The following is a 22,702-nucleotide window of genomic DNA, read 5'->3' as shown; positions in this document are numbered from 1 at the left end:
GGGAAGGAAAGCAGAGACATGAGGCGTCACCTGAAGGGAAATGTGGGACCAAGGGAAAATTTTTGTTTTGTTTGATGTAGGAGATGCTAGGATGTGTTTGGGTGCTGATGTGAATTAACCAATATATAGAGAGAGAAATTGAAGAAGCAAGCGAGGGGAGGGGTTCTGTGGCTTACCGAGGAACCAGATTTCCGACTGTTTAAATGTTCTCAAAAGCAGAGAATGCAAGGCCTATTTCTCCATGAGCAGATCAGAGCATTCTGCAGATTGCCACAGAGTTGAAATGTTTCCACTATCTAAACGTGTGTACTTCCAGCTTGTTACTCAGTGCTTGCTTTCGCCTCCCTTTTGCGCCAGTCTGTTTCCATTCCTGCCTAATTCAGGTAAATAGATTTATTTAGGAAATAGCTAAGCTTTGTATAAACAATATGAACAGCATAAAATTCCATTTATAAGCCATGGACCGCTGATACAATTTAGCAACATATTGGAGAAACTGGAGAGATTAAATATTTTAATTAATCTACCATTCTTCAGTGTGAAACTGACCTTCTTCCTCTTCTGTTTCAGTATCTTATTCTGTCGCATACTCCTTTCAGAGAGTATTTCAGACTCTGAAATGAGTATTATTTCTTCAGGTCATCTTTGAGATTCTGACTTTCTACTTTGGTTTCCATACCTTTCATGTCTACACTCACAGACACATGTATATCCATTCAGTCATGTGTACATCTGCATGTAAGTACATGTACATAAGTATTCTTCCCTTCACTTGTTGCTTCCTTTTACAACTTTTCAGTATTTCGTTTTTGCCCCGTGGACGGGTTATGGCCCGAGTTTGCATTTTGAATGCCAGCCTCTGCTTGTCTTAGCACTGATAGGGTTCTCAGGAGAGTTTGGTGGGAGCCACAAGGATGGTGACCATAGAGATTTCAATATGGTGGTAGCTACAGTGGAAGCTCTTGCTTCCCTTCTCTAATTGAGACAGGCGTTGAAGAAGAGCCCAGAGTGCCATTGGGTCAAAGCAGCCAAAATTATTCCTTGTCACGGTTACTGCTCCCTGAATGGGCTCTCACACAGTCACTGTAGGATAATCCAACACAGTGGCTGAAAGAATCTGCTAAAAATAATTCAGTGCCCAGTAATACAAAGGGCTGCAAATAAACACTAAAGAGCAAAAATTGGCCCATGTGGCATGAATAAAGTAATAATATCCCAAGTAAGAGCTATTTCCTTTGTCTTTGTTTTATCAATAGGACTGTACCCCATAAGTTTTCCGGTAGGTTTCATAAGAGATAGTATTTTAACAAGATATTTCTGTTGCAACAGAGTATAAGAAAACAGTGCAAACTGATAAGCTCCAAAATGAGATTGACATGTTGAAGGAGCAGCTGCAGCTCACCAAGTCTCAGCTAGAGGCTGCCCAGCACGCCCATGCAGTCAGATTCTCTAAGGTACGATACTAGATTCCAAAACAATGGTATGTTGGGAAGAATTTGCGTTAATTCCCTTTAAATGTTTGTTAGAATTCACCAGTGAAACCAGCTGGTCCTGGCTTTTCTTTGTTGAGAGGTTTTTAATTACTGATTCAATCTCCTTACTTATTATTGGTCTGTTTAGATTTTCTATTTCTACATGATTCAGTCTTGGTAGGTTGTGTGTTTCTAAGAATTTATCCATTCTTCTAGATTGTCCAGTTTGTTGGCTTATAATTGTTCATAGTAGTCTCTTATGATGCTTTGTAATTCTTTGGTATCAGTTGTAATGTCTCCTCTTTCATTTATAATTTTATTTATTTGAGTCTTCTCTCTTTTTTTTCTTGGTTAGTCTAGCTAAAGGTTTGTCAAGTTTTTTATCTTTTCAAAACACCAGCTCTTAGTTTCATTGATCTCTTCTATTGTTTTCTCATTCTCTATTTTTATTTCTGCTCTAATCTTTGTTATTCCTTCCTTCTGCTAACTTGGGGCTTAATTTGTTCTTCTTGTTTTCTAGTTCTTTGATGTGTTATGTTACATTGTTTATTTGAGATCTTTCTTTTTTCTTAATGTAAGAATTTATAGCTTTCAGCTTTTTGCTTAGAACTCCTTTTGCTGCATCCCATAAGTTTTGGTATGTTGCACTTCCATTTTTGTTTGTGTCTCTCTCTATATATGTATATTTTTTAATAGTTCTTTTTTTTTTTTTTAAAGATTTTATTTATTTATTTTTTCTCTCCAAAGCCCCAGTAGATAGTTGTATGTCATAGCTGCACATCCTTCCAGTTGCTGTATGTGGGACGTGGCCTCAGCATGGCCGGAGAAGCGGTGCGTCGGTACGCACCTGGGATCTGAACCCGGGCCGCCAGCAGTGGAGCGCACGCACTTAACCGCTAAGCCACGGGGCCGGCCCTTAATAGTTCTTGAGTTGAAGTTTTTTTTAACAAATTACTTTTTTAATTTTTTAAATTAATTAATTTTTTTTTGAGGAAGATTGGCACTGAGCTACCATCTGTGGCCAGTCTTCCTCTTTTTTTCTTTTTTCTCCCCAAAACCCCCAATACATAGTTGTATATCCTAGTTGTAGGTCCTTCTAGTTCTTCTATGTGGGATGCCACCTCAGCATGGCTTGATGAGCGGTGAGTAAGTCCACGCCCAGGATCCGAACCATCGAACCTGGGGCTGCCAAAGTGGAATGTGCGAACTTAACTGCTGCGCCACCGGGCTGGCCCCAGTCTCTCTCTCTCCCTCTCTGTCCCCCTCTCTCTCTCTCTCTCTCTATATATATATATATATATATATTTGTGTGTGTGTGTGTGAGGAAGATTGGCCCTGGGCTAACATCCGTGCCCATCTTCCGCTACTTTATATGTGGGACGCTTGTCACAGCATGGCTTGATAAGCGGTGCGTAGGTCCGCACCCAGGATCCGAACCTGTGAACCCCAGGCTGCCAAAGCAGAGCTCATGAACTCAATCACTACGCCACTGGGCTGGCCCCTCAATGTATTTTTTGATTTCCCTTTTGATTTCTTCTTTGATCCATTGGTTGTTCAGGAGTGTGTTGTTTAATTTTCACATATTTGTGAATTTTCCTCCTGTTACTGATTTCTAGTGTTAAATCATTGCTGTCAGAAAAGATACTTGATAAGATTTCAATCTTCTTGAATTTATTAAGACTTGTTTTGTGACCTAACATACAATCTATTCTGGAGAATGTTCCATGTGTGCTTGAAAAGATGTGTATTCAGCTGCTGTTGGATGGAATTTTCTGTGTATGTCTGTTAGGTCCATTTGGTCTATAGAGTTGTTCAAATCCTCTGTTTCCTAATTTTTTTCATGTGGATGGATTGCTGTTTATTTCTCCTTTTAGTTCTGTTAGTATTTGCTTTATAGATTTAGGTGCTCCAATATTGGATGCATAAATATTTACAATTCTTATATGTTCTTGGTGAATTGACCCCTTTAACATTCATTATATGACCTCCTTTGTCTCTTGAGATCTTTCTTTCTGTCTTTTTTTTTTTTTTGGTGAGGAAGATTAGCCCTGAGCTAACATCTATTGCCAATCCTCCTCTTTTTGCCAACGAAGATTGGCCCTGGGCTGACATCTGTGCCCATCTTCCTCTACTTTATGTGAGATGCCTGACACAGCATGGCTTGATAAGCAGTGCGTAGGTCCATGCCCAGTATCCAAACCTACGAACCCTGGGCCGCCAAAGCAGAGTGCGTGAACTTAACCACTACACCACCTGGCTGGCCCCGAGATCTTTCTTTTTTAATGTAGGCATTTATAGCTATAAATTTCCCTCTAAGCACTGATTTGGCTGCTTCCCTTTTTTGGTATGTTGTGTTTTCATTTTCATTCATCTCAAAATATTTTCTAATTTCCCTTTTGAGTTTTTCATTGACCTATTGGTTGTTTAAGAATATGTTCTTTAATTTTTTAGTATTTGTGGATTTTCTGGTTTTCCTTCTGTTATTGATTTCTGGCTTCATTCCCTTGTGGTTCGAGAAGGTACTTTGCATGATTTCAGTCTTTTTAAATTTATTGAGAATCATTTTATGGCCTAATATATGGTCTATCCTGGTGAATCTTGCATGTGCATTTATCAAGAATGTGTATCCTGCTGTTCTTGGTTGCGGTGTTCTCTATGTTTGTTAGGTCAAGTTTGTTCATAGGGTTGTTCAAGTCCCCAGTTAGGGAAAAAAAACCGAAGGTCATCAAGAAATCAAAGGTTGATCAGCTAGACCTCGAATTTAGCTCATATAAATATGAGTTTGTGTTTTTTGAGGATGAGATGGGGCTTCTCTACCCAAGTTGATCTGGTATCAAGAAAGGTTTTTCTGCTCACTAGGCTTTTTCTTTTAAAGTATGTTTGCATTTTATGTATATTGCATATCTACTATACAGATTCACAGATCATAGAACTCTTGTGACTTTGGGGCTCTGTGTTTGTATTTTAAGAGATGTAAGGGCAAAATGTTGTTGTGTGCTGCCTTTGGTTTAGAAAAATCATTGTGCACAGACCTGCCATTATACGAAGTGTTATTGCAAGCCTAACTGAAATATGCAATACTAGCTGACACATTTGAGGTGAAGCTACATCCATTCATTTAAAACTTTACATATTTGCTTCATATCAGAACTTTTAAAGCCATGTATTAAAATAATTTCAGGAATATGAAATGCAGAAAACAAAAGAGGAAGAATTTCTGAAGTTATTTGATAGATGGAAAGAAGAAGAAAAGGAGAAACTAGTTGATGAAATGGAAAAAGTCAAGGAAATGTTTATGAAGGAGTTTAAAGAATTAACTTCTAAGAATTCAGCATTAGAATACGTAAGTATTAAACCTTGAAGTCCTTATAGCATTGGTAGAGTTGTTGCCTTGAGAGGTAGCATTAGAATGGCATTATGGCCCGTGGATCCATAAGTTCTTTATCATGCCCTGGCCAACACCCCTCCCCCTGAAAGTATTGGGAGCTCAAAGCCTATGGAAGACCGAGCAAGTGAGAAAAGTCATTTCATTGAGAGTGGGAGCTTTGGTCCCAAATGCCAGTGCAGAACACTTGGTACATTTGGTTGGATCAGAGAAGATGGTCCCTCTTTCCTTAGCTTGTTAGGTTTAGATAGCCTTAAACCATAAACCCCTCCCTGAGTTTTGGAACTTTTCAGAAAGGCTGACACAGATCACCAACGTGGGAGGAGAAGACAGCCGACCCAGAAAGCCAGAGGGAGAACCTTTGCCAGGCCCTTTCCTCAAACCCAGGCCTGGCTGGTGAGGAGGACGGGGTTTGAGTGAGCAGGATGTGGCTAAATAAGCCCCCCGTTCCCTGTGGGAGCAGCTTTGGTCCACACTCATCAGTCACAGGCATGGATGATAGACAGAGATGCGCCTCGCTGGGTGGGAACTTAACCTCTGTGAGCACCTTCCTCAGAAAGTGACCAATCAGTGTCTTCCAGCTAGGAATTAACTGAGCTCACTGGGCAGCTCCGTCCTGAGTCATCCTTGGGGAAAAGGAAGCAAGGGAGGCGAGGGAAGGTCCTTGAGCTCCCTCTAGGGGCCAAGAAGTTTTATAAACTAAAATAGAGGGATCTTTTTGGAATACTGCTAAGATCCTTCTCTAAAACGCCTTGAACTCTCACATAGGGGTCGGCAAACTACGACCTGTGAACTAAATCTGGTGTACCACCTCCTTTTGTATGGCGCACGAGCTAAGAAAGATTTTTGCATTTCTAAATGGTTGAAAAAAGTCAAAAGAAGAATATTTCACAACACGTGAAAATCCCTGGGCAGTAGTAATTTCTCTGTCCATGGTTTCTTTTACCACCTCTACTCCAGAGGCCTCTCTTGGACTCATATCTGTGGCACCTTCTCAAAGTGGGATGCCATGTTACCCACCGTAATGGATTTTGACCCTAACCAATTCAAGACTGGCTTCTGACGTCTTGCCCGTCAAGGCCACACTCATTTTTTTCCTAGTGATAAGCTGCCAATTACACTTCTTTTGCCTGAGAGTCCCTCCATGGTCCTGCCCCCTGCTCCCGTCCCCCAGAATCATTGTGGAATGGGACTTTTCCCCCATAGGACTTTTTTTTTTTTTTTTTTACCACTCCTACCTTTTATTTTTAAACAGCTTTATTGAGATATAGTTCACATACCATACAATTCATCCACATAAAGTGTACAATTCAGTGATTTTTAGTATGTTCACAAAGTTATGCAACCATCATCACAGTCATTTTAGAACATTTCATTGTTCTAAATGAAGAAACCTTGTACCCATTAGCACTCATTCCCCACCTCCCTCCCCCCCAGGCCCTTGAAAACCATGGATCTACTTTCTGTCTCTATGGATCTGCCTGTTCTGGACATTTCATATAAATCGAGTCATTTCAATATGTGATCTTTTGTGAGTGGCTTCTCTCACTTAGTATGTTTTCAAGATTCATCCGTGTTGTAGTAGGTATCAGTATTTCATTCTTTTTTTATTGCTGAATGATATTCCATTGTATGGATATGCTCTATTTTATTTGTCCATTCATCAGTTGATGGACATTTGGGTTATTTGCCCTTTTTGGCTATAGAGGGTTTTTAAAATTATTGATAATAGACTATTTTTTAGAATAGTTTTAGGTTTACAGAAAAATAGTACAGAAAGTTCCATATAAACTCCCCTCTCCTACTCTGTTCACAGTTTTACATATTACTGACATCTTATATTAATATGGTACATTTGTTGCAATTAGTGAACCAATATTGATACATTAGTATTAATTAAAGCCCATACTTTATTCTAATTTCTTTAGCTTTTACCTGATGTCATTTTTTTGCTCCAGGATCCTGTCCAGGATAGGATACCACATTACATTTAGTTGTCATGTCTTCTTAGGCTCCTCTTGTCTCTGACAGTTTCTCAGACTTGTTTTTGATGACCTTGACAATTTTGAGGAGTACTTAACAGGTATATTGTAGGATGACCCTCTATTGGAATTTACCTGATATTTTTCTTATGGTTAGACTGAGTTTATGGGTTTTGGGAGGAAGGACGACCTCAGAGATAAAGGGCAATTTTCGTCACATCATATCAAGGGTACACAGTCTACATGGTTTATGACTGTTGGTGTTGACCTTGATCACCTGTCTGAGGTGGTGTTTGTCAGGTTTCTCCACTGGAAAGTTACTTTTCCCCCCCATTGCATACTGTACTCTTTAAAGGAAGGCGGCCCAGACTTAAGCAGTGGGGAACTCTGCTCCCCCACTCTTTTGTTTTTGAAGTTAACATATTACCTTCTATGCTTTTCTGAGGGTGTTTACTGCTAGTAACTTTTGGACTAACATACAAACAAAGGGTAAAATTTAGACCTTGTGTCCCTAATGGATTCACAGATGTGGTCCCTGGATGATGCTGGCCTCGTCACTAAATTATCTTGAGAACCAGCTGCACCCAGTTCTTCTGTTTCTGGAAACTATTACATGCCCATCAAATTTCTTAAGATCCATTCTCTAAGATTAGAAAGTTAGGTTTTCTTTCCCTTTTTCACCCTGTACACATTCTTTTGTTGTCAGAAACAAAACAGGAAAAGCACTGGAAAGAAAGACGGGAAGCACGAGGAGTGTCCAGTAGAAGAGTCAGCTTTAAAGCGTGGCTACGTGCTCCCCAGTTTTATTCTCTGTTTCAGTCTTATAAAAATATAAACATTTGTACTTGATTTTGAATTTTATTTTATAGCAATTGTCAGAAATCCAGAAGTCCAATATGCAGATCAAGTCCAACATAGGCACGTTAAAAGATGCCCATGAGTTTAAAGAAGAACGCCCTCAGTATCCTCAGGATTTCCAAAATGTGATGCAACTTCTTGATAGTCAGGTATGTAAAAGTCGGTGATAACTGCAGTAGAGGCCTAATTTTTCTTAGTGAAGTAATTTATAGCAAGCATCATCTATAGGAAAAGTGTTTGTCTCCTTCAGTGACCATGAAGGTGACTAATTCTGTTTTTCCTGTCTCCTAATACGTGTATAATTCATAATTAGTGTTCATTAGATGCTTGTTGATTGACTAATAGATGTGGATACAGAACAACTGGCAAAATTGTTTCATTTTCTCTTAACATAGTATCTATTCGAATTGGTTAGTATTACCTTAGTATTTATTTTTCATATTTCAGATGTTGGTCCCACTTTCAAAAGGCATAGAAAGGCGTATTGAAGCATTAACTTTATTTTTAGAGCTTAAATATACGGCTATATTGGTGAACTGATGATCTTTTATATTTATCAAATGTAATTACAGTCATTTGTAAGTGAACCTCCGTAATCAGCTCAGTCTTCATCCTGGCTATTTTAGTTATACTGGTTTAGGGGAAGACCAGGAAACAAATAGAGATTAAAGCTTAGGAATTCAGGATTTAAAAAAAAAAGCAATTATATGTCATTAAAAAAAGTAAATGTGTTTTGAAATAAGGACTCCTGCCACTGTTTCTTGCTTTACTGCTCATGTCTTGCCTCCCTCCCCCAAATCTACCTTCTGTGTTGCAGCCAGACTGACCACGTCACTGTCCTGTCTAAAAGCCTTCAACGGCTCCCCATTTTTCACAGAACAAAGTCTAGAACCCTTAACCAGCATTCAAAGGCCCTGAGGATCTGGACCCTGTTTAACCTCCCACCGTTCTTTGCTTTACCTCAACACTCCCAGCGGCACCAGACAGCTCATGGTTCCCAGGACATGGCATCTGTGTTCTGCTTTTGCTCTTGCTGCTTTCTTTGTCATGCACCTCCCAGTTTTCAGGACCTGTCACTTACTCATTCAGCTGGGATGGCACCTCTTCTAGAGAGTTGTCCTGGACCTGAGGGTTATTGGATTCCTATAGCCCCCAAGCAGGACCTGACCACATATACATTATTGGAATTCTCTCTTGTTATGTCCACTTTCCTCCTGTACAGGGCAGGGCTTGTCTCTTATTCCTCTCCTAGCCTGCCAGGGACGGCCCAGCAAGGTGCCTGGTATGTGGTAGGGGACCAGGAATTATGTTCTGAACTGAACTGTTGACAGTTGCTCCCAGCAGGCTGGTCTTTCATGAATTGAGGACCCAGTTATGAAATCCTAAGGTCTCACCTAAATTTCTTGTTTCCTTCCTGTGAATGTGTTGTCAGTTCAGAACCCATGGACTCAGAAACCTTGGTCTTTCCGTTTAGCTTCTTAGGTTGGCAAGTTGGCATCCATTTTTGAAAATAACATTTTACTGGAACATAGCCATGCCCATTCATTTAGGTATTATCTATGGCTGTTCTCCTACTGCTAGTGGTATTGACGGAGTCATCTGGCCCCCAGAGCCTAAAATATTGACTATCAGCCCCTTAACAGAAAATGCCTGCTAACCCCTGCCTTAGAATATAAGATTAAAACCAAGTGCAAACGTGTTTAAACATTTTTGACTGTCTATATTCTGAAAAATATCTGCTAAAATTTTACCAAATAGGTAGTTGGGTTTCACAGGCACCCAATAAAAAGGAAGCTTCCATCTTGAGTAGATTTAGATTTCATTATTATAGTTGCACATAAATTCCTCTTGTTTTGCTGTTTCGTAGGAAAGCAAGTGGACAGCACGGGTTCAAGCTCTTCATCAAGAACACAAGAAAGAGAAGGGTCGGGTAAGATAAGAAACCAGTGGCCTATTCGTGGGTCATTTTTGAAAAGAATATGTGCTTTTCTTCACAATAAAGGTAGTATTTGTCCACTTAATAAAATTCGTGGAGAAATGTGTAACAAAAATTAAAATTACTTACAATTCCAATACCAAAGATAACCACTGCTACAACTTTGTTATAATTTCTCTCAGTCTTTTTTCTATGCTGTAAATATTGCATTCCTACACGTTTAGAAATCCATACCATATAGTCTTAGAAATTTTGAATTATGCTTTATATCTATAATTTTATATACTTGTCATATATCATAAACATTTTCCTGTATGTTAAAATATTCTTCAAAATCATGATTTTTAATGGCCACTTGATGATCTTATAGATGTATCATAAGTTATTTAATCATCTCTTCATTGTTGAATACATATTTCTAATGTTTTTTCACGTGGAGCAGCAGTCTGAATAATTTTTAAATAAAGGCAAGGATTGTTCACATTAAAATCATTTTAATGAAAACAAAATTTAATTATAACACTGATTCCCTGTCAGCTGAATACATCAGAAATTTGAGTGTTAAATTGATTTCACACTGATGCAAAACACCTAAAGTAGATTTATTTGAGATCGTTTTCTTTAGGAAAAATTCTGTTTACTTTTTCACTTTAAATTGTATGTATTTTGTAGCTCTTTGTATCCCCCGTGTCTTAGTCTGTACCAGCTGCTATAACAAGATACCATAGACAGGGTGGCTTATGAAAAACAGAAAGTTATATCTCATAGTTCTGGATTGAACAGGGAGAGTTTGTTAAAGTGGAGTAGTGGCTCTGTGTAGATGTAACGCCCATGTTTATTTCTCCAGCCTAAGCCACCCTTCTGAGAGAGGAGAGAGCCGGCTTTGTACTTGACATCTCCACCGGCATCCTAGTCCACTGAGATGCATGCCTTGGTTCCCCTCTCTCCCTCAATCCCCGATTCCAGGCTATCAGCTGGTCTTGCCGTGTATCTCATATCCATGTTCTTCTGTACATTTCCATTGTTTCTACCCTCCACCGAGCCCCCACCATTTCTAAAAGGGCCCCATAACTGGTCTCTCAATTCCAACCTTCCCTTTTCCTAATCTGCTCTCTGTAGACCGGACAAAATAAGCTAGCTGCTGGCCCCGCTGCAGCCTCATCCTGATCCTCTGTCTCCGAGTCTACTCTTTCTAGCTACAGTGGCCTTCTGGTAATTTATAGAACATGTGGCCTTTTTCTCTTTTTACACATGGGTTTAGCTGCTGGGAGGTCCTTCCACTTGCTCTTCACGTGGCTGGCTCCTTTCCCTTTGATTTAGTTTTCTCTGTTGTGTAGCAAATTACCGCAAATTTACTATCTCACAGTTTCAATGGGATAAGAATCCAGGCACAGCTTGGCGGGTCATCTGCTCAGGGTCTCACTAGCTGCATTCAAGGTGTCAGCCAGTCTGTGCTCTCATCTGGGGCTCAGGGTCCTCCCAAGCTTGTTTGGTTAATGACAACATAGTCATGCTTAATGATGGGGATACGTTCTGAGAAATGCGTCATTAGGCAGTTTCATCGTTGTGCAAGCATACAGAGTGTACTTACACTAAACCTATATGATATAGCCTAGTACACACCTAGGCTTTATGGTAGTAATCGTATGGGACCACCGTCATATATGCGGTCCATCATTGACTGAAATGTCATTATGTGGCGCATGACTATATGCACTTCCTTATGGAGAACTGGAGGATTGAGACCCTCAGCTCCTTGAGGCTGCCCCTTTCCACAGGCGGTTCACAAGTTGGTTGTTGACTTCTTTAAGGCCAGCAGGAAAGCATCCCTCTTGCTTTTATTCTTCCCCTTCAAGAAAAGCCTGGAACTTCTTTTAAAGGGCTCACCTGAATAAGACAGACCCATGCAGGGTAATCTCCCTTTTCATTAACTCAAAGTCAGCAGATTAGGGACTTTAACTGCATCTGTAAAGTCCCTTCACCTTTGCAGTATTCTGTTGGCTAGAAGCACATCATAGATTCCACCCAGCCAGTGTCTCAGTCTGCTCGGGCTGCTATAACAAAATACCATAGACTGGGTGGCTTAAACAACAGACATTTATTTCTGACTGCTCTGGAGGCTGAGAGGTTCCACGGTCTGGGTGCTTGCCAATTCCTGGTTCCTGGTGAGAGCCCTCTTGCAAACAGCCACCTTCTAACTGTGTCCTCATATGGCGGAGAGAGAAAGAGAGGAAGCTCTGGTCTCTTCTTAGAAGGGCACCAATTTCATCTTGAGGACCCTACCTTCATGACTTCATCTTGTCATTGGCATCAGTCGGATTGCTGCGGTGGGGTCCCAGGTTCTTGGTCCACGGACACAAAAGAATTTGAGAGTGGACACACAGCAGAAGTTTTAACAAAGGAGGATTTATTAGCAAAGCGAAAGTACACCTCCAAGGGGAGGGGTGGGCAGGCTCGAGGGGGAGCAACTGCACCAAAGTTGTGGTGGCCAGTGGTTTTGAAAGGTTGGGTTCTGGGGGCAGGTGAGGGTCTTGGAATGTGGGCCAGTCGGGGCATTGTCTCCACCCCCACATAGGGAGGGGGAGATTTTTTCCTTGCGTAGGCGTCTCCGGAACTGTCATGGTGGTGATTCCCTGCAAAGGGGAGTCAAAACCGCAATGCAAATGAAGGGGTAATGAGGCTTGGGGCTACTCTTGGTCAGAGTTGGGGGGAGTGCTGCACGTCGGAAGAGTTGCTGCCCGGTAATTAGGACATTGCACCTGGTGGAGTCACCCTGCTCGCAGCTCATGTCTAGCTTCCTGCCTATCTCAGTCTAACCCTAATCACCTCCATAGGCCCCATCTCCTAGTAGCATCACGTTATGAGTTAGGGCTTCAACATGTGAATTTTGGGAGGACACAAACATTCAGTCCATAACCCCAAGGGGAAGGGATTATCAGGGTGTGTACTCTAGGGGGTGCGAACTTGAGGGCCATTTTAGAATTCTGCCTACCACACCCTCCTCTGACCTGGGTTTGCAAGTCAGCTGAGACCACTCCATCTAAGTAGATAGTCCCCTCCCTTTGTTATTCTCATCACTTCACTAATGTAGCTCTGATCACTATTTTAAATAGTTTATCTGCTTATTGGTTTACTTGTTTATTGTCTGTCTCTCCAACCAGATCACTAGCCCTTTGAGGAAGGGGCTCTATCTCTTCAGTTCTCCATCGTATTCGCAACATCCAATAATGTGCCTAAAATGTGGTTGGCACTCATTAAGTATTTGCTGAATGAAGGTGACAAGTCACTAGACCAACAAAGGGGATCATTCAGCCTTGTTTTTGTGGATGGAGAAATGCTGATTGTAGGGTTCAGAAGAGCTAGGTTAAAAGAGCTGTGCGTGGTTATGAGTACGGCATTTGAACCCAGGCCTTCTTAACCTCAGGGCCATGCTGTCTACCTTGCTGCCTTGCTCACCTGTCAGGCTTTAGGCACTTAGCCAGCTGGGGAGGAGAATAGACAGTGACAACTTAGAGTGGTTGCTTTTCTATAAGAACATTCTTTCTTTCCTTCAAGATGCTCTAAGGGAGTAGCTCCTAACCAGGGACACACTTCAGATTAACCTGAGGCTCTTTTCCAGAATACACATGCCCAACTCTACAACCTGAGGTTCTGATTATGTAGGTAAGTCTGGGACATGCATGTTTTGGGGAAAAAAAAAAAACCTAGACAATTCTGTTTTGGATCCATGGTTCGAACCACTGCCCTTAGATAATTTGAAGTTCCTACTCTTATTGCTCAAGGCATCTTATAGCCTTGGTATTTAGGGCCAGATTCAGGTTTCCTTGTTAATAGGGGGTGATTTTTAATCCTTGCTCCTTTAAAGCCCCTTGTATTCCAGGCAGTTGGGGGAATTTCAGTGGCCTTCTGGCAGCAATAGAATGCAAGGTGCAGAGTTGTACACTTGGTCACTGCAAGTGGCGATAGAAAGACTGACTGTTGGTGATTTGGAGGAAGGAGGAGAGGCTTTCCCTGTTCTGAGTGAGGTGCCTCACCCCTCATCTTGGGAATGTGGAGTTTTTGTCCTGCCGCTAGGCTATGCTGGTCCCTTGTCTGTTGGTTTTGCTAGTTCAGAAGCTGCTTACTTCTTCCTTCATTTCTCTTAAACCCTAACAGAGGGGTGAATTCAATCAGGTTTAGTAATCTCTGCCTGAGACCTAACTATTAATTATTCCACATAATTGGTGCCTACTGTTCCTACAATGCACATATTGTATTTCTCTGTTTAAGGGAAGTTGCCTTTGCCAACCTTTTATTGCTTTACCTAGAGTCTTGGCAGTCTTTTGTTTTTTTTTTTTAAATAATATGGGTAGAAGTTCAAAGGGAGTCACAGATAAATGATGGCATGCCCTTTTGACCCAATAGAAGACTCTTTAGAGCTTGGGAGTTTGTAGAATGGTCACGTAATGAAAGGAAAAGAGGAAGGGGTGATGTGGACTGGTAGAGAAAAAAGCACAGAACTTGAAATGGTAGAAGGTTGTAAGAAATAGACTCAAGGGCCACAAACTTTTTGAAATAATTTGTGGCTATCCCTTGCTTAGACCCTCACATTCCTCTCTCAGTGAATTCTTTTCTGTACTTTTCTGGTCAGTTCTCAATTTCAGTGTCAAAATGATGCCATCCCTTAGTTTTTCCTATGTCCACTTTCTTCTTGGGGCCCAGAATGACTCCCCATATTGTTGATGCTAAACCTCCACACAGAATCCTGGACATCTTTACTGGCTTTTCCTTCTATTTCCCGGCTCAGCGTTTCCCAGACTGCTTTGGAGGCACTCTTCCAGTGGTCTGTAAAAATGTAGGGAAAGTTCTTGACAATGTCCTCCTTGGGGGAGAGTCTCAGCATCCACAAGGAAATGAAAGGTTCTTTTTAGTCCCCACTCAGGAAACCTTTTTAACTTGCTTCAACCCAGTGTTTGTCCAGCCTCATATGAGCACAGAGCACTTCAGAGGGAGGACCCTGCAGTGTTATTGATAGAGAGCATTAACTTGTTGTTGTTGCTGTTATTGTTCATTTTTCAATGTAATTAGACTATTTTTTAAAGCAGTTTTAGGTTCCACAGCAACATTGAGCAGAAAGTATAGAAAGTTCCCAAATACCCCTTGCTCCCCCTGTAGGCACAGCCTTCCCCACTGTCAATATCCCGCACTGGAGAGGTACATCTGTTACAATTGATGACCTTACATTATCACCCAAAGTCCAAAGTTTACTTTAGGGGTTGCTCTTGGTGTTGTACATTCTATGAGTTTGGACAAATGTATAATGACATGTATCCACCATTGCAGTATCATACAGAATAGTTTCACTGCCTTAAAAATCCTCTATGCTCTGTGTATTCATCCATCCCTTCCCACTAACCCCTGATCTTTTTACTGTTTCCATACTTTTGCCTTTCCCAGAACGTCATATAGTTGGAATCATACAGGATGTAGCCTTTCAGATTGGTTTCTTTCACTTAGCAATTTACATGGAAGATTCCTCCATGTATGTATTTTTGTGGCTTGATAGCTCATTTCTTTTCAGTGCTGAATGATATTCCATTGTCTGGATGTACCAGTTTATTTACCCATTCACCTACTGAAGGATATCTTGGTTGCTTCTCAGTTTTGTCAATTATAAATAAAGCTGCTATAAACATTCATGTGCAGGTTTTTGTCTGGACCTAAGTTTCCAACGCTCTGGGATAAATGCCAAAGAGTACAATTGCTAGATTGAATGGTAAGAGTATGTTTAGTTTTGTAAGAAACTGCCAAACTGTCTTCCAAAGTGGCTGCATCATTTTACATTCCCACTGGCAATGTTTGAGAGTTCCTTTTGCCCCACATCCCTGTCAGCATTTGGTGTTGCCTGTGTTCCAGATTTTAGCCATTCTAAAAGGTACATTGCTATTACTTTTTGATTCGGTGATTTATTTCTTAAAGTCCTGGGGGGCCACTTGATTGTGTGCAAGTGTTATTTATTAATATCTTTCATGACATAGACACTAAATTTGAGAGTGTTGACTTTGGAGCCAGACATGAAAGTTCAAGTCTGGGCTCTTCCCCCTCCAGCTATCTGAGTTTGGGCCAGCTACTCTACCCCTCTAGACGTGAGTTTCTCCATCTGTACAATGGGGTCAAAACATGTATCCTTAAAGTTGTGGTGTGGATTCAACAAAATGAAGTGCTTAACACAGCCTCTAGCACATGGTGGTTTGTTAAAAAAAACCAAGCAAGTTAGGAAATACTGCTCTGGGCGCTTTTTGTACTCCTCCTGGGCACAGTTACTCCCCCCTTTATTTGATCTGCACATGCCTGTCTCCATTTCCAGGCCCTAGGCTTGCAATGTCCTTAGCTCCAGTTACCAAGGTTTTTTTCACTCTTTTTAAGCAACTGCTGAAATTGCTTTAGGAATCTTTCTCTAAATTATTGAATACAAACTCTTGAATTCCTTTTGTCCCGTATATGATCTTCCCTGATGTTAAATCTCTGAGATGCATCTCTCTATGAATCTTTGAATCTCTCTGTCCTCTGCCTCTCTCCGTCCCTTCATCCATTCCTTCCCCCCTTCCTCTCCTCCTCCCTCCCTGTTCTCCTCTACCACTTTCTTTTTCTCCACTTCCTTTCTCTTTCCTTTTCTTCCATTTTCCTTTTCTCAGTAAATATTTATTGAGAACCTGCTAATGGCCAGAGATTGTGCTAGTTGCTGGACTTATAAAAGTAATTAAGATGGGCTCTCTGGTCCTGGGAGAGCACATTCGAGCTGGGATGGCACATGTGGACATGTCAGGACAAGACTGCATGGGGTCGGAGCCTCGATCCTTGATCCTTGCTCATCTCTGTGTTATTTCATGTAATGTGCTCCAGTTCACTCAGCTGTTCGCATTATCAGCGTTGTCTGGTTTGCATCGTGAGCTCCCTGGGAATAGACATGAAGCCCTTGTACAGCCAGGGTCTCGGTACACAGTGATCAAAGATTTATTCAATGACTTGATGTGCACAGATAACATAAGGCCAACAAAGAAGGCAGGGCATGTACATAACAAACTGCAGAATGAAGGCATTTTATATGCAGTTTGCAGACAGATGCCTTTCTTGATTTTTTTCCAGCTCCTGTCACATATAGAGAAACTTCGAACCTCAATGATAGATGATCTAAATAAAAGTAATGTTTTCTACAAGAAAAGGATAGAAGAGCTAGGGCAGAGACTCCAGGAACAGAATGAGCTGATTATCACTCAGAGACAACAGGTATGTCTGGGTGTATATTGGCACTGTGCTTCTTTACACAGTACAGTTTATCTACGAACATGTGTTTTTATTTTAGAGCATTTGTAAGTTGAATAAGATAAAGAAGATGGAATATTTTTTTCCCTGTGGTTGTTTGTAAAAGTAAATCAATAAAATAAATTTTTTAAAGGGTATTTTAAAATACCGTAGGGTAAGCAGACTTGTTAAATTCGAATTCAGAATACATTTGAAGGCAGATAAGAATTTCTTTTGGTAATTACTTTCAGAAGCAACCAAATGCTGCTTTTATAAGATTTTTGACTCGTTGTCTTTAAATTCCACGTGTCCTTGTGTCTTTGGAGGATTTATTAAAAAGATTAGTTTACTAAGTATAGTATCTGTCCATTATCCAATATGTCCCTGTCTAGTTTTAAACAGGTATCGCTAGAAGAATGTTTTTCTTTGCAGATTAAAGAGTTTACCAGTAAACCATTAAACAGTGTGAGTGAACCCAAAGGTAAGTGAACCAGGGTCCCAGTGCTGGAGGCAAGGCGGGCCTCTCTAACTGCAGACTAGACATCAGAAGAATGTGGGGCCCCAGAGGTTTACGGTGCTAAGATGGCCTTCCTCTGGTTCATTTAATTTGGGAGATCTGTTATCACAACCCAGAATGTTGAAGAATTTTAAATACCTAAACCGTCACTGAATGGTCTCCTATGTTTTTTATCAGAATACTGTACCCACACAATACACGCTCAGTAACGATTTACCTCTGAACTGATACGTGATAAGGTGGCTGTGATTAAAAGCGTAGGGTCTGGAGACAGACTGGGCTCAACTCCCATCTGGCACTTTGTAGTTTTGTGAGTCTCTGACTCAGTTTCCTCAGCTCTAAAGTTGGAATATTAATAGTAACTGCATCATAGGCTTGTTATAAGGATTACTTGAGAGAACGTGTGAAAAGTGCCGCTGTTAAACACTCATTAGTGTTAGCTATTGTTATTGATATTAAACTCTTAATTATTCTAAAGTACTATACAGGCTTGCTGCGTTGTTCTCAATTGTGGTGGTTTGGGGTTAAAGATTTGTTGTAAGCATAGTGGGGTATGCACGACCTACTGACTATAGCAAAGCCAGCCATTTCTGGATCACTCAAAAGCTAGTCTAGAAGGGAGACTGGGAGCCAGAAATGCAGAGTCTCACAATAAAGAAGAGAACTTGCGTTCTGCCAGGTCTTCTTCTGAGTGATCCTAGTCTTAGTTCCTGAACGTCTCAGGTTGTTAAGGAATCTTTGTCTACTTGAGAGACACCAACCATGGTAATGGGTATGTGAGCTGGGTTTCCTTCCTGTTTCTGGGGGCCACGGGAGATACACTGACTTATACACTCGTTTTCCTCTTGTTTTGAGATAAAGGTTTGGGAAGGGTCGTGGTTCCTTAGAACTTCTCTTTGAATATTGAGAGTTCAGGTAGTGAGGAATACTAGTATAATTACTTAGCATAAATATTTGACTGAAAAGTAACTTTAGGAAAAAGTTAACTTTAAAAGGATTTGTGTTACACATCTTTATTGGGTGAGTTGCAATGTGTTGGCAAATTTCGTTTCTTGTTTTCTAGGGGGGAAAACGATTAGGATGAGCGTTGCCAAAATATAAGCCATAGCTTGTGATTTTTGTTATTAATTTTTTTTTTGTTATTTCAGGGAGTCCTTTAACCTGGCAAACTTTTGAATCTAAGCCAGCAGTCCCAGCTGTACCTAGTAAGTTTCTATAATAGGCTCAGTGTTCTAAAGATATTTCTAAAGTGCTAAACCAATAGGTCACTTCTACTTATTATTTGTAGAGACTTTTGTTTGAAAACCAATGTGTTTGGAGATTACATAGTCATCTTTTTGATTCCTGGCTTTTACCTACTTCTGAAACCCCAAATTGTAACTATCCATGTGATTTTATGGTGATTTTGGTTAGCCATCCCTATTATTTTGCAGTCTGCCTAATAAAGGGACAACTAAAAATTCTTTGGCTTCACTCCAGTTTGTACTTTTGGCTTTCCCAAGGTAGTACACTGTATGACAATGTGACTGTGTGTGGTGGCCACCACATTGGGCCTCTCTGAGATGCTCAGCGCTGCAGGCTTTGAGCTGATGTTCTGTCAGTCACTCAGTTGAGGTCAGCTCAGCTTGGCTATCTCCTGGAGCTGTCAGAATCAACTGTATTCCAAAAAGACTTAATCTGTACAGTTTAGAAACGGACAGATGTTTTCTTAATAATAGTTAAATACTTGAAATATTTTTATTTCCATTCAGGAAAGTGTAAGGGAGAGGAAGAGAACTGTAGGAGGAGGAAGTAAGGGAGCCGGTGATCATGGGCAAGAGAGGATGTGCATGTGAACAGGGATCCGACTGCTGGGGGAGGGCCTGGACTGAGGCTGGGCACCAGCGACAACACCTTTCACATGGGCCCAGGACTGTATACTGATGAAAGGACACTGATGAGCATGTTTGCGAATTTGGCACAATTGACTGGGAAATGCTAATGGTTTTAACTGCTCAGATGCTTCTTGAGGCCTCTTGATGTTGCCTGTGGAACTGAAGAGGTTGAGAGGTGCTAAGGAGGGGAGGGGATTTTAAGTGCCAAGACTAGGGCTGAGGGGAGAGTAGAAGGTGGACTTAAATCTTATGAAATAAATTAAAAAAAAACACATTTCAGAGAAAGATGGAAAAGTTAAAAGGCACTAAATTATTATTGTTTATACTTGACACATCATTGAAACAATATTGTGTTCCAGTAAAATTTTATTTACAGAAACAGGTGGTAGGCTGGTATGTCCCATGGGCTATAGTTTGCCAAACGTTGATCTAGATTATGCAAATTGCAAAGGGGTTTGAAGGCCATTATTTCCAGAATTGTTAGCAATTTACCCATAGTTAGGAGTTGAACGCTTTCACCAGTGGCCATTCTAAAGACAAAAAATGTATGCCTATGGAGGTAGCTGAGCGCTGTGGCCTGTGTTTTTTAGAGTAGGATTAGAATTAAAGATCTATCTTTAAACTAGGGAAAGAATCAGGAAACTAAAAGACAAATAAATAGTCCAGAGATGAACCTCAGATAAGAAGTGTCAAATATTGGAAGGGAGGCTGTGGAATCTAATTTTCTGAAGATATTTTGAAGTAGAGAGCATTTAGTCTTACTTGAATCAGGTATACTCTACAGCCTATGGCTGAATTAGTGCCTTCTCACAGTGTCTTCCAGCCCAGTGATTGGGGTATTTTTTTAATTGGTTTATTGTACATGAATATTTCTGGCAGTTTTATTTATAATAGCCAAAAAATGGAAACAACCCAAATGCCCATCAACTAATGAATAGATAAATAAAGTGTGGTCTATCCATTCAATGGAGTGTTATTTGGCCATAAAAGTACATGCTTAATGCTGCACATGCTACAACATGGATGAACCTTGAAAACATGATGCTGAGTAAAAGAAGCCAATTACGAAGGACCACATATTGTATAATTCCATTTATATGAAAGATCCAGAATAGGCAAATCCATAGAGAGAGAAAGTAGATCAATGGTTGCCTAGGGCTGGGGGGAGGGAGGAATGGGGCTAATGGGTACAGGTATTGTTGAAGGGATATATGTGATGAAAATGTTCTAAAATTGGGTAGTAGTTATGGTTGCACAAGACGGTGAATATAAAAACTACTGAATTGTATATTTTAAAACCGTGAATATATTTCAGTAAAGCTGTTATTAAAAAATTGGTTTAGGTTAGTTGGTAATATCTTTGTCATTTGAAATATTGGTCCCTTATGGTCTGTATATATCTTGACTAATTTGAGAGTACTTGCTTATCCTCATGCTCAGACACTTATGCTTTACTTACAGAACGCTGAGCTTTTTCTTTTTGTGCTGTTTCAGTGAATGCCCCAGCCCCACAGACTTTGGATGCCAAATCAAGTCTAACCATGGCACATGGTAAGTTTCAGCAAAGTCTCAGCGTTTTATGTGCAGTTTCCATCCTGAGTTAGATAACTTATTAACTGAAAGTGCTTCTGTGGGGGTAATTATGCAAAACACAGTATATTTGAATAAATGCAAAACAGTTAAAACTGCAATTTTCATGTGTAATATTATGGTAAACTAAACATACCTATCAAAGTCATTAGGTAAAAAATGTATATGTTGCTGGGCTCACAAATAGAGATTTTAACTTTGGATAGTTCTTTGATTATTTATGATTTTGGGTGGAAAGTACTAGGTATTAGCTAAGAGGGTGACTTTGTACTAGATCAGCCATCCAGCACATGCCACAGGGCATATGTGATTGTTTTTATAACTTTCAATGTGGCAGCAAGTCACCTTTTTTAAACAAACAGTTTCAGTGATTGGGAAAATCTAGAAAAGACATGTGATAGAAACTAAAGGAAAAAAGTAGGAACCACTGGATGAAATCACTGCCAGGATTCAGTTGTCAGACCAGGCCACAGGGTGATCATTGTTATTAGCATGATCTGATAGGGCAAATCTTTGTAGCCATATTTTGTTTTTATACTGTTAAGGTGCTTATAGTTTTTATAGGTTGTTATTTAATCCATTGTTTTCCTATGGTCTGCTGTATATTAAGTGAATTAAGATGGGAGGGGGACGATCATTTTCCTCTCTTGCCTACAAATGCTTCTGGAATCTAATAATTACTTCATTCCAGTTTTCTTTTTAGCCTTTTAATTAGACTTAAATCCATGGTCAGTCGACTCGGACTTTTTGTCTTCATAAATATTGTGGTCTATAGATCATGGCCTTTTGTAATTATCCTTTTTACTCACTGACTGACTCATGAAGCATTTATTGCCCCTTATTTTTTTCCTAAGATCATTTCAGGTGGATCAATTCCTTTGAGCATATGCTCACAATATGAAATGTATAAATTCTACACATATTGGATGTTATTATTTACAAGTGTTTAGAACATGCAGATTTTTTTCCTTTGGACCAGTAACAGAGATAAAATGTATGTTGGAGCTATGTAAATTTGCTTTAATATTGAATATACAAGAAAATTATTTCTGACAATTATTCTGTGTTCATGTTATTTATGTCAGATCTAAAATCTCTGTGTTGCCTCCTTTTTTAGTGCTGATTTTTATAAGGTGTCTCTGGTCACTTCTCTTGTACTTCAGCAGTGTGCTTTAGTTTCCTTTTTTTTTTTTTTGGTACTTTGTTATTCTTAGCCTTCTGTATGACATTACACGAGGTCCACATTTTCTTTCTTTTATATTTTTGGTGCCTGATAAAGGACTCCTATGATATGTTTAGCAATCTGGGGTTAATTCAAGGGTCCTGGTAAATCTGCCAGTTCTAAAGCACTGTGTTCCATGTGGACCCTGCCCTGACTGGACCAGGGCTGCATGAATCAGCCAGCCCCCTTGCTGGCATGTGCTGGGATTGAAATGCTAGTTTTAAGTGCCAGCCAGACCTGGCATGGGGCCTGCAGCCCTTGGATTGGGATCAGAGTTGATTTGGGAGCATCTCAATGAGCAGGAGCAAGGGGGATGCTTGGCCAGGGCCCACTGACCTGCCCCAGCCATGGCAATGTGCCCTACTGTGGGGGGGCAGGGGACGGTTATCATGTATTGCATAACATTAATTAGCTTGATTACCTCTGTACCTTTCCTTTTGTTCCATCTCAAAGCTTGATGAGGTTCTTTACCATGAAAAATGCCATGATTACTAACCATCTTAGGTTGGGTTCCCTAGGAAACAGACTCTGGGGCGGAAATTTGCAGGTGGGAAGTTTGTTGGGCAGTGTTCTCAGGCAATGCCT

At 40.4% G+C, this 22,702-nt stretch overlaps 1 protein-coding gene across 5 annotated transcripts in view; it reads left to right on the top strand.

Moving 5' to 3' along the window:
• Window positions 1-22,702, top strand: part of DZIP1 (DAZ interacting zinc finger protein 1) — a 57,818-nt gene that overhangs the window by 14,700 nt on the left and 20,416 nt on the right. For all 5 annotated transcript variants that reach the window (XM_058548390.1, XM_058548388.1, XM_058548386.1 and 2 more), the window contains exons 7-14: window positions 1,330-1,454; window positions 4,654-4,815; window positions 7,709-7,846; window positions 9,565-9,627; window positions 16,759-16,899; window positions 17,347-17,395; window positions 18,580-18,636; window positions 20,800-20,856. In XM_058548390.1, coding sequence (XP_058404373.1) covers window positions 1,330-1,454; window positions 4,654-4,815; window positions 7,709-7,846; window positions 9,565-9,627; window positions 16,759-16,899; window positions 17,347-17,395; window positions 18,580-18,636; window positions 20,800-20,856 — 792 coding nt within the window. The remainder of the gene's footprint in view (window positions 1-1,329; window positions 1,455-4,653; window positions 4,816-7,708; window positions 7,847-9,564; window positions 9,628-16,758; window positions 16,900-17,346; window positions 17,396-18,579; window positions 18,637-20,799; window positions 20,857-22,702) is intronic.

This window comes from Diceros bicornis, chromosome 9 (genome assembly GCF_020826845.1).
Source record: "Diceros bicornis minor isolate mBicDic1 chromosome 9, mDicBic1.mat.cur, whole genome shotgun sequence".
Lineage (NCBI taxonomy): Eukaryota > Metazoa > Chordata > Mammalia > Perissodactyla > Rhinocerotidae > Diceros > Diceros bicornis.
This window is presented reverse-complemented; position numbering and strand designations above follow the sequence as displayed.